Source organism: Amia ocellicauda, chromosome 18, assembly GCF_036373705.1.
Source record: "Amia ocellicauda isolate fAmiCal2 chromosome 18, fAmiCal2.hap1, whole genome shotgun sequence".
Taxonomy (NCBI): domain Eukaryota; kingdom Metazoa; phylum Chordata; class Actinopteri; order Amiiformes; family Amiidae; genus Amia; species Amia ocellicauda.
The window spans coordinates 19,344,215-19,356,334 of record NC_089867.1 but is presented as its reverse complement, the minus strand read 5'-3'; the positions used below and the strand labels follow the sequence as shown (position 1 = coordinate 19,356,334).

Sequence of the window (12,120 nt, the reverse complement as noted above, 5' to 3'; positions counted from 1 at the left end):
TATTGGGATCATTTAAAAACAAATCCACATTTTTTGTCTCCCTATTGGTGAATACCTTTCTGGAGTTAATTGTATAATGTTGTTTTGTAAACAATTAGATATGCCAGTTTCTTGAAGAGAATTAAAACAGAATTATACAGAATTATAACAATCATAATCTTACCGATTTAAATTAAATTATGGCAATTATTTAACACACACACACCTATATATATATATATATATATATATATAGCTTTTTGAGGCAAGAAATTATGTCCATATGGGCACAATAGAAAGCTTAAAATAATCCACACTGATTTGATAATACATAAAAGACCCAGAGTCCAATAAGATATCAAATCCCTTGTGTCCAGGTGTTCTGTTAATAACTCTACTGTGTAAGTATTTCACAAGCATATGCTGTTCAGATATTTGTATTAACTTGCTAAATAGAAAGCAGCAGAAACAGTGTCTCATTTGCCCCATTTGTGGGGGAAGGTAGTAGTATTTCAGGCTACGCAGAGGGATTTTGCCTAATTCTGTACCTTCATAATTTCTCCTGTCAATGGAAATGAATAATCCATCAAATGAATTGCAATGCAGCCCGATACATGGAAAAACAAATACCCTCACAGCCTTCTGATTTCCCCTTTTTGGTTGAATAGCCAGGCCATCAACGATAATATATAATTGCCTGAAAAATACATATTTGCATCTCTTTATAGCTCTCTCTATATTTTAAATCAACTTAGATAAAACTGATTGAAAAAGTAAGACTTATAGTAGCAGGTAGTACGAAAAAAACCTAATGGATTTGAAAAAAAATCATTATCATATAAAATACATAATTCTCTTTTGTGTCTTCAGTACAAACATGGCTATTAAAAAGGAATTTCTGTCAGTAATGTCCTACATATTGAAAGTAATTCCCTAAGTGTTAACACTGCATAATGTTACTGATGCTTAAAGCAAGTCTTTTTTTTCTCCCTTTCTTTCTTTTTCTATCCACCTCCTCTATTTCTTGAGTTCTCCTTTATAGGGAGACAGAGTAGCTGACTGTGTGGCTGGCCCAGTTTTTTTGCCCGCATAAATTAAAGTCTTAAAGGCACATTAAACCATTCTCAGTTTAATTCAGAAACTAAAGGTCTTTAACAGTTATTATCTGCTGTTGTTTTGTGTGGTCTGCACAGAGAGTGGTGACCTTGGTCCTGGCATTGAATTTCCTCAGCTCACCCAGCAGTGCCACCCTCCTTCTCCACACCAGAACTAGTCCACATAAAAAACACAGAGTTCAGAGCACAAAGGTTAAGAACATGTAAATGTGAGGTTTGTATCAGGCTGTGAACAAAATGTCCCTGCAAGAAAGCACTGTCTCTGATTTAGAGAGTCTTAAATAGTTGTGCATATGTGTGTGCATGTGTGTGTTTGTGTAGCTGTTTTGTTTTGGTTGGTTCTTTTGTTTAATTTAAAACATATTACAATAAGGAACGTGAAAGTGTCTTTTAGGCTGTATTCCATTTATTGTTATTATTATTATTATTATTATTATTATTATTATTATTATTATTATTATTGTTGTTGTTGTTGTTGTTGTTGTTGTTGTTACACACACATTTCAAGAAATAAAGTAATAGTTTTAGTCCTAATACAAGTAAAAATACAAAATATATGCCTTTTGCATGATTAGCTTTAAAGGCAGTAAGAGAGCAGCAGGACATAATACGGCACTATGGAAATATTACATCAGTGCAACGTGCATTAGTCAAAACACATGTAGTTACAAATAGTAAAGACAGTAACACATTTTAACAAAGTTTTTCAAGGAGAATACTGATTACTGACTCAGCAACCTCAGCACTACATATGTCTCCGTGTTGAATGGCAGAGGCTCTGGATGAAGAAGAAGAGGAAGCTACAATGCCAGTGGGATCCATTGGGTAAGGCACCTCTGAAACAAACCCGGAAGTGGGTGATGTTTGGACGTTTCATTTAGAAAGGGGTGATTGGTATGCTATCGCTGAATCTTTGTTAATTAAGATATGACTGTTTAGATAGTTCTTGATGTAATATACTTATATACCTATATTAATAACATATAAAGCCTCCAAAACATGTAACAATTGAAGCAATGATATGCTATGTTGATGGGACAGGCAGACAGATCCCCCATCAGGGTAATGGTTCGCTCCTGTTGTCTTGGAGACGCTGTAAACGCCGAGGCTGACTCAAAGACATGCAGGTGAAGAAGAGTCTCTGCGAGGAGGAATAACGCTTGTCATTAAATAATTGAGGTACTTTATAAAGCATTCAATGCATGCATGAACTGTTAAACATATTAGGTTCATCATTATAATATAAGTTTCAGAATTGCCCCAAGAGCAGTTTCTTTTTTTTTTCTCGTGTACTTTGCAAAACACGAAAAAGAAACGAAACAAACCAAAATAAGTACATTTTATAATTATTTCTAATCATAAAGTACATTTTTACTATTGTTTTATCGGTGCCTGGCCACTGCATGGTTTGTAGCGTGATGTGTGCGCATGTGCGTGAAAGCAATCAAAACGTAAACGAAGGTGTTTTCAGCCAGTTTGTGTCCAGCACTGAACTGTTTATTTTAAAATATTAACCATTTAGTAGTAGGTCTTGTGTTGTGCAGTCGAAGCAACAATTTGCGGGCCTGGCATTTCAAAGAAAAGTGCATAGGTCAGCTATGGGTTCATGATGAGGACCCCATGCAATAGTAATATATGAAGTCTAATTGGAAGTCTCTGAAGATGCTTCGTCTGTACGTGGCAGTACGTTTTGATATTGTTGTGGATATGTATTATTTTAATGGTGGTGTGCATGTTAATATCACCCACTGATACTTTGTAATAGTATCTTTTGTAGTATCATTTTCGTTTGGAGTGGATGACTTACTTAGTGTTGTGGGCTATTTCCATGATCAGTTATAATAATAATAATAAAACTTGATGTGGATACTGTTTTTTTGTTTGTTTGTTTTAGGTGCAGTTAATATGAATTGTTCCCAGACTTTAAGAATGGAAGTTACAGAAACTCAGGCTGGTTGTGGATCCGAGATGTCACCTGTTCCTTCAATTTCTCCCGACAATACGCCCAAACCCAACACATGGACAGATGAAGAGACAGGAGGTTAATTTGTTTTGTTGTTGTTGTTTGTTTGTTTGTTTGCTGTTCCTCTCATCTTTGGCCATGCATCTGCATGAATGTTTTCCCCAACTTAAAGTTAAGATCATTTTATTTTAAGTGATGATGAATGTAATTGTATCATTAAAAAAAAACAAAAAATCACTAATACTAAAATGGAAAATATTCGTCATGACTATTTTTCATCTTCTTTATCTTTCAAGGAATTTGAAGCCTGAGTTATGGCATTTCCCATTAGAAAATCCCTGTAGGATAACAGGAGTCACAAGAAAAACTACTTTTTTAATTCTCCAAGTTGGAAGATGTTGAAAGTTTAACTCGTCGAATTCATAGAGAATATAGGAATTACTCAAAGCTGCTTATAAGCCAATTATCTGTAGCATACTTTCTAGCAACGATGCCGTATTGCTCTCAATGAAGATGTCTCTTTGCATGAGTTATATTACTAGTTTTATTACAAATTATAATTGTTTCATTGGCAGTCTGGCAGAACCTATTTCAAGAAACTGTTTCCCTTATATAGCACATGAGCAGTTTGCAAGATGATTTTTATTTTTATATTTTTTGCTACTTGCATGTGCTGTTGAGAGTAGTTACATTAATTCATGCAAACACCGTGATATGCTGTCATTGTTGTTAACACAAATAAATAACAGAAACGGCACTCAAGTCTGATGGACAGGCTTAACATGAATATCACAATAAGAAGCTATTCGTAATAATGAGTGAAGTATTCTGTGCAATGTGTAAATTATGTGTAATATGCACTTCCTCACTATTCCAGCCTTGTGGTGGATACTAAAGGTATTTTTTGTCCCACATTCATCATTAATAGATGCCCACTAGTAATGATGACTGAAAGTTGCACTTTATGGAGATACAGTTTGTTCAGAATATGGTACTGCTTAGAAATTAATTATGATTATATAGATACCTAACTATCTAATTTTCAGAAACAATCCATTGAATGTTTCAGAATGCACAGTATTCTTGTTTAAATTATTAGACTTATTTTTCATTATTATTAATATATTTTTAAGATGAGAATGAAGAGGAAGGTTTCAGAGATGAAGAAACTTTATTTCCTGCATCTGCAGATGAGTTTGCAGAGTTCAGTTCCACCTCCAGCTGGTTAGTATACAAATTAAACAGTGTGAGACCAATGAATGTTTGCATCAGGTTATGCATGCAGGATGTTTTACATTAAAAGACACATTGATTTATTTATTTTACAGGCATTTAACCTTTTTCTTGTTACACCAAGAATGTAATTAAACAAGAGAGCATTTTGTGCCTGTCTTCCATACTGCAGTTTTCCACATCTATATTTCATAATAATGAACAGCAAGTGATATTAAAAGAAGACATGTAATTCACACTGGGAGGCATTTCATGCAATTGTAACAAGAGAATGATATAAAAACCTTTGTCTTGTTCACACAAATGAGACAAACTGCACAGTTAACCGAATGAAACGGTCTGGAGTATTGAAAAATGATTTATTTGTTTTGTAAAGAAATGTCAGTGATATGCACACTTATAAGTAGAATCATATATTTAAGGGCTTACAAACTCCTTGCTTTCTGATTGAAAGGGAGGAGGGTGAGACAGGTTTGCCCGAAGACTGTGGCCGTAGTAAGAAGAGGAGCTGCGCTGAGAGAGTGCGGATGTTCAAACTGAGAAGAAACCTGGACCAGTTGGACTCCTTCCACAAACAGAAGGAGCACGACGTTCTGAAAGCCAGGTTTGTTTCTGTTTGAAATTAGTCTTTCACTGACACCGAAAGCCTGCTGGCATCTACACTGTTTCGGAACCACTTAAGAACAGAAGGTTAATTTCCACATCAACTGGTTAATCTATTAAAGCCCTCTTTTGAACAACAAAAGTGATCATGACATAATATATCCCCAGCTCGTTTTATTATTTCTAATGTCTTATGTCGCTTTGCACGGCTTCCCAGCATACAGCCTAATGGGCTGTGTTTCAGCAATGACCTCAAACCTGGGTGTTGAGCTTCTTTCTTCAGAAACATGACATATCAATGTAATTATTTAACACAACAGAATATACAGCGTCATTGAAATTACAGCCAATCAATCAATCTTGGCAGATACATCATCCTTTGAGACTGATGTCTGTTTTCACAATACGCACACCGACTAGAGTCACTCCATAGTCTGCTTTAAAGTGATTTTTTTTATATCATGTGCCACTAAAAATGAATGAATTATCATGGCAGCTGTTAAAAAATAGGTATTTTGTGTTTTTCTGTTTCCTTCAAAGGTAATGGGAAATATAATTTTTCTTTTCGTTATCATTTTTTTTTTACTCCAGTAGCAGATTGCAGTGATGCAGCTCATTTGATGGCAAAGAGAATTCACATTAGGAGGCTAGCAGCTGATCTATGGCACTGATTAGAAAATCTCTGTGAGGGGAGCTGCTGCTTTTATTGCACCATTGCCTCTTCATCTGTTCCAGTCTTGAGCAATGAAGTGTTTTAGTGAGCGTGCCTCTCCTCTGCCCATGCAGTAGCTGGATATACTGTTAAAATGGGCCTCGGCGAGGCATAGACGAGGGGTTTGCTGCTGATTACAGTAATGTATTCTAGGGTAGAACTGATGTGGCTTAGTTTTATGACTAGTCTTGAGACGCTATCTTTCTTCCCTGTTGAAATGATATGTTTTTATGTTGTTTTTTTTTTGTTTCTCCCCAGTATTATATGTTATTGAGAGCTCACCCACAATCATAAACTGAGTTCAAAATCTACATTTGTGTCCCTGTCACTCACATACTATGCAAACCTATTTGTTGACTGATTCTGTTATTTTAAAGATATCAATGCTAAATGCTAAATCCACTTCTTCTTTTTTTTAATCTTGTTTATTGTTTTTCCTAAATGAGTTACTGATGAGTTTGAAGGGCTCTTTCATCCCTACGGCAAAGAGATATTTTTTCTCTCTGCTTCTACTTCAAGGTTAAAATTGACCACTTTGGGAGGGAGAAGGGGCTGCAATGATGATTAGCATAGTTTCCCCAGTATTGCCCCTGAGCCGAGACACTGAAATAGATTTTGACTGATTGTGTTTAAAGGGAGGAACTGAAGGCTTGCCGGCTGCGAATCACAGAACTGGAAAAGCAGCGGGACGCGGTGGAAGGAGAAATCGAGGAGCAGCTAGAGCCAGAGAACATGTCGGTATACATGCACATGGGCTTGGAAAAAGAAATCCATCAACTTCTGGTGTCTATTCTAGCTAAAATAATCACACTACTGCTAAACTGCTTCACATACAACATCTGTCACAGCTTTATTCTACATCAGTCAAGCACCTTCTTTATGTTTTCAAGACAGTTTGTGTCATGAAAGGATGAGCCACCTCATATACTGGTCTGGGACTTCAAAATGTTCACAATTGCTTCCAAAATGTTCTTGGACTGTTCACCTCAGTTCTTAGCAACAGAGTACAGACACAATGTGTTAAGAAAATGAAAGGGAAAATGTGAGGAAATGAAATAAGGCTATCAGTGCCTGTTCCTCTTCAGAGTGCGCCTTGAATTACATTGATGTTTTCCTTCCTTTGTGATCATAAGCTCTTTTCATTGCATTCTCAAACTCCTGTGTTTTTAATGAGTTCAGGGGGGTTCTTATACTGAAGTAGTTGACTGTTTTCTGTATCTGTTCTCTTTCATCTTTTTTTTTTTTTTTTTAAACCATTAAAAAAGCTTCCACGCTAACCCTGTCACCCCATTTTCATCTCTATAACACATTTCCCCAGAAGAAAGTGTTTGTAGCAGCCGTATCAAGAGGCACTCTGAGGACTTTGTTATATACTTCACAGGTTGTCAGCTCCCAATGGCAAGCCATACGTTATGAAGTAAAATAGAATTACGCCCTGTACACGGCTGGAATACCGAAGCAGGTGTCTCTGCCTCAAAGGCATTCTTGTTGTTCCCTGTTTTACAGAGTTTAAATATTCATATTTTTATTTTGTTGCTGTTGTTCTCTCCACAGTGCAGCTCTGCTCCGCCTGAGGGCATTGCATAATCGGATTTGCATAGAGCTACAAGGGGAAGAGGACCTCGAGTCACAAATCGCATTGGTGCTGAGGGAAAACGAGTAAGGCAGATTGGATGACGGGCTTAAAACTGGTATCCTGATTCTTCAGAATACTTAGCTTCATAGTACCCATAGCCAACAACGCCACCACATCAATTATCTTGTAATTGCAGCTCCTGTTCTAGAGAACATCTATTTTCTCATTGCCAGTGGGGGCAGGTTTTACAGATACGCTTTCCCCAAGAAGCTTTTTATTTTTTGTTTATGCTTTTGCTTTTTTGCAGAAATAAACTAAAACAAAATAGGAATCAGAAATCTAAAATGTTGTGGCCATTGCTTAATATAAATGATGCTTTGACATGGATATTAGAAAGTATTCCTAACATTGGTGAAAGGGTCACTTTCGCAATTGTATCAGGGCATTTATATCCATTAAATTAAACATCCCTGATTCAAATAAAGACAAATATGTTGCTTTAGCATAAATAACAAAACTTCACAACTAACCTTTACTTTACTTTACTCCTCTCAGAATGCTTCCTGCTGCTTCTCATTAAATGCCTTTTCATTTTAAGATTCCACACCTACAATGACATGTCAAAATTTCTAACCATGATTTCAGGCCCTATTGCACAAAATCCTAGGTGCTTTCTGTCATTCTGAGAGTCAGAGATACCATGCATGGCTACTCCTCAGTCACGAGTCTGTATATTGTCTGTCTGTCTTTTTATCTCTCAACAGAAACACAAAGCAAACTTGGTTTCATTTCCCCTGCAGTTAGCTTCAGATTTACCCAGAGCCCGCACCAGGGTGGGATTTTAATATGCATTCTGTCTATCTATATTTGGCAAACATTTTCATGTGAAAATGTTGATGTCATGCTATTTTATATAATGATTATGCTGCAAGCTTCCAAGATCAGTGGTAGTTTCTCCTGGCGTGGAAGATTGAGAGACAGGCTTTATTTACGAAACATACTAGATGTTACTGGATTAGGATAAACAGGGTTTTTCTTAAACTGATTAGTCAACATGGAATTTTAATTGTATAGCTTAAGCCAAAATATTGCTTCACTGTTACTGTTATTATTACCGGAGGTATGGGAAATAGTGGTAGTTATAGGTGGAGCAACAGCCATAGGAATCTCAGAAGTAAACGTTTCTTTTGTAGTAGTATGTCTGTTTAAAATGTAATGAGGTATTGTTGAGTTAAATTGTGCCACCCATCATTCTGCAAAGAGTTTCTAGGCTCAGGGGTGAGCTGTGCCCACCCTCATCCTCTCCACTTGACCCACTGTTGTTGGTGCCCACTGCAGGCTGGAGCTGTGTCAGGTGGATGTGGAGCTGGGGCATTTCTCAGTCCTGAGACAGGACGTTCAGAGGGAGCTGCAGGCCTTCGAGGAGCAGCAGGAGCGAGAAGGGGCCCGCAGGCTGGAGCAGGAACAGGCGGCTGCACGGGGAGCCCAGCTCAGGAACCAACTGGAGAAAAAGTAATTATAACCTTTGGAGGGATCAAAGTAAAATTTATTTCAAATTTAAAGAGAAATCACCGGCTTCTTCAGCATCAGCAAAAGGAAGAGGATACGTTTTCCAGTGGCCCAGAGTTTGTTTGTTTTTTCTCCAAAACATAAGAAAATCACCTGATTAGTGTAACTGAATAGGGGTCTAGTGCATTTGTAGAAGAATGTTAATATTCAGAGGAAGAATATTAAAATATGAAGTATTTAAGCTGTGGATGAACTTCTGTAACAAGTCATCTGGATCTGGACTCTAATACAATATGCACTAAACCATTACCTGCTGAAATGAACGCAGACAGATACTAGTGTGGTGTATTTGATAAGACTTTACCAGGCAATGCATGTGGAGAAAAGGGGCAAATTGATGAATTGGGCTCTTTGATTCTCACCACAGGTGTCTATTGGATAGAAACGACAAACAACATTTTCTAAAGATGAATTCATCTATTCATTTTAATATATATAAATAAATAGTCTCTCTCTGGTAGTGCCTGTATCCATTTCCACAGCAGGACACACATCGTGATAATTGCTGATTTATTTTGCATTGGCAGTAGGGAGGCCTGACAAATTGTTTCTTTAATTAAATTTAATTAAACATATTTAGTTTAATGAATCTGTAAAACACATGAAGTGTTTGCAATATCTACAGCTTAAACAATTTTTTAAACTTTTACATAAACAATGGAAAGAAATAACAGTGGGTGGGGCTGTTTTGTTTGGTGGTGTTTTTCTAAAAAAGTGAAACCACCTCAATTATATCACCAGATTAACTTGGGAGGGGTGGACAAACAAGGCCATCTCGCCAATCTTTTTTTTTCTTCTTCATCTTTTAAATGTGAGGATTGTATTAAATAATCTCAGTTAAGAGATAACTTACACTTTCTGTCAGAAAACAGATGAATTCCCTGAAGCTGAGAGAGGCCCGATATCAGAAGGTAGTGGAGGAGGCTCAGGAGAACCACAAGAAGGCAGTTGTGTTTCTGAAGAAGACGATGAACAGGTAATGGCTTAATTTATCACACAGGGACCAGAGTCTAACACCTGGTAAAAGCGGGATGATTTATGGAGCTAAAAAAGGGAGCATCTACATGGCCTGGAATAAAAAAAGATGCCTACGTTTGTGTGCTCTGCAAAGTCTTCTACGAATAAAATGGTTCTCCCATGTCATGTCATTGCCCCTAGTTTTTTAGATGCCTTCAGATTTGTGTGTGCTTTTATGTCATCTTAATGGGAACTGGCCCTGCCCCACATGTATTTTCTGAAATAAATTATAAACCTCACCTACTGGTACAAACAACTGGGACTGCCACATACCTTTTAACAGGTTTAAAGTTTGATTGCAAAAAATAAATAAAACATTCCTTGATGAATGTAACATTCAATGATACAAAAAGTAACATTGTAGGAAGGAAAATATGAAATCACTGCAGGGCATTAACTGCAATCTATGTGGACAAAACCGGGTGGGGGGGTGGGGGGGTGGGGGGGGTGGATACTGTCAGTCAGTGCTGTTTATTTTCTAGAACTGCAAACAACATAATAAATTATGTCATCCAATGAATTTTACATCACAAGACCTTTATTCAATAATGTATGGCGTTGGATAAGTAAACAGGTTCCACTCATAGTGTAAAATCACATGGTTCCCAAGCTTTATCTAGTGGGGCAGAAGAGGAAGTCTTCTGTTTCTCGTCCCAGTTCTGACTTCCTGTTTCCTAGGACAAGGGGGAGCTGGTTTAACACTTGGGTTGCACTAGAACTGCTTGAGAGGGTTGAGAGCTCAATAAAATAAAATAAATGTACAGTCATGTACAGTTTGCCATGCGCTTCAAGTACATTTATATCACCGTAATATACACTATATTTTCCAAGCTTAGTAAAAAGGGTAAATTACACTTACCAGAGGTGGGTAGGTAGAAAAATATTAATGTAGAGCTTAAATCTAAACCAATAGATGGAATAAAAAAAGAGAGATTATAAAGTGTTGCTTTTCGAATTATGCTAGAATCTTAACTTCATGGAGCATCATGAAGGTAGATGATGAAATGTCTGTCTTGTTTGGTTTTGGTGTCCTACAGACTGTAGGGTTGTGGTACCAGTTCAACAACATATCCTTTCCTTATGCTCAGAAGGGTTTTGGTGTTTGTTTTGTTGGAGGTGCACCCAGTAAACGGTTAACCAGTGTTTCATACCCTCTGCTGTAGAGTTCGTAAGAAAGAAGCGGAGGAAGAACTGAAGAGTCGCAAAGAGTTAGAGAAGCGAATGCAGGCTGTTCTCTCTCTCAAGACCAGCATTGCAGTCACAAAGGTGAGGCTGTTGGAGACTCAATTTGGGATAATGTATAAAACTCCTTTGCCTGTCTTTTAGTCTGCAGAACTGAATCGTAGCAAAATGTTAGGGTTTCAAAATATATTTGTTTCAAAAGCAGGCAAATAGGCAAATACTTACAATATTTATTTATTTATTTATTTATGTATTTATTTATTTAAGTGAAAAACACACCTGTGGCTTTGTCAGCTCATATCACTGCTGTCTTTGTAATTCAGGAAAACCTCTGCACACTGCAAGCGCGTGATAAGGCCAAAATCACAGCCGAGAAGGAAGAGGAGAGGCTGCTGAGGGAGTCTGTGCGGGCCGAGGGAGGGGACGTCACCAAGTACACGTATCAGCAGAAACGATTGCGGGAGTTTGAAAGAAAGAAACAGTGAGTGTCTTTCACTTGGAGCCATGCCCTCCGATAAGATTGTCTGAGGTTGTGTTCGGCTAGTCTGAATGTTATCTGTCAAGTGTGTATGTAAAAGGCCATCCTAATCTTTTCCCGCAGAAAAACATGTCACCTACATGGGTGTTTGATTCATGTGGCTATCTGTAAGGAAACAGACAAAAAATCCAGCCCTATGAAGTAATATACTTTAAAATAAATACTGGTAGTACTCATAAAAAATGCCTGGGACTGAACTGGAGTGGGAAGTCACTTTCGAGTGATAAAAGCCATTTAGTATGAAATCAGACATCCTGTTCTTTTTCAGAGTATTGGAGGAGCATCAAAAATCCAGGAAGGTTGAAATCATCTCCAAGATCCTACAGGAAGAAGCCTTAATGGAAAAACGCAAGAAGGATCAACCTCAACTTTTTCCAGCCTCTAGGAAGAGCCTGAATAAGGAAGCTTTTTCTCGGAAGTCTCATGAGAAATTGTTGCAGTACTTAGACACAACTTTCAGGGAGAGTGAAAATGAAAGCTACACACCTGTAAGTGCATGAGGAAGAATGAAAAACAAAAGACACATAGTACAATGTTACAACATTAATGATGGGCAGAAACATACATACACGATAATGATCTATGTTCTGCAACTTACGATATGTTTTCATGGATATTCATTATCATCCCTTC

At 37.4% G+C, this 12,120-nt stretch overlaps 1 protein-coding gene across 1 annotated transcript in view; it reads left to right on the top strand.

Moving 5' to 3' along the window:
• The first annotated feature begins 2,196 nt into the window (after positions 1–2,196).
• Positions 2,197–12,120, top strand: part of cfap74 (cilia and flagella associated protein 74) — a 53,279-nt gene continuing 43,355 nt past the window's right edge. The window contains exons 1-11 of the mRNA XM_066691020.1: positions 2,197–2,273; positions 2,989–3,135; positions 4,191–4,281; positions 4,745–4,894; positions 6,241–6,339; positions 7,160–7,264; positions 8,520–8,693; positions 9,616–9,726; positions 10,931–11,033; positions 11,273–11,430; positions 11,756–11,975. Of these exons, the coding sequence (XP_066547117.1) occupies positions 3,000–3,135; positions 4,191–4,281; positions 4,745–4,894; positions 6,241–6,339; positions 7,160–7,264; positions 8,520–8,693; positions 9,616–9,726; positions 10,931–11,033; positions 11,273–11,430; positions 11,756–11,975 (1,347 nt within the window). The 5' untranslated portion in view covers positions 2,197–2,273; positions 2,989–2,999. The remainder of the gene's footprint in view (positions 2,274–2,988; positions 3,136–4,190; positions 4,282–4,744; positions 4,895–6,240; positions 6,340–7,159; positions 7,265–8,519; positions 8,694–9,615; positions 9,727–10,930; positions 11,034–11,272; positions 11,431–11,755; positions 11,976–12,120) is intronic.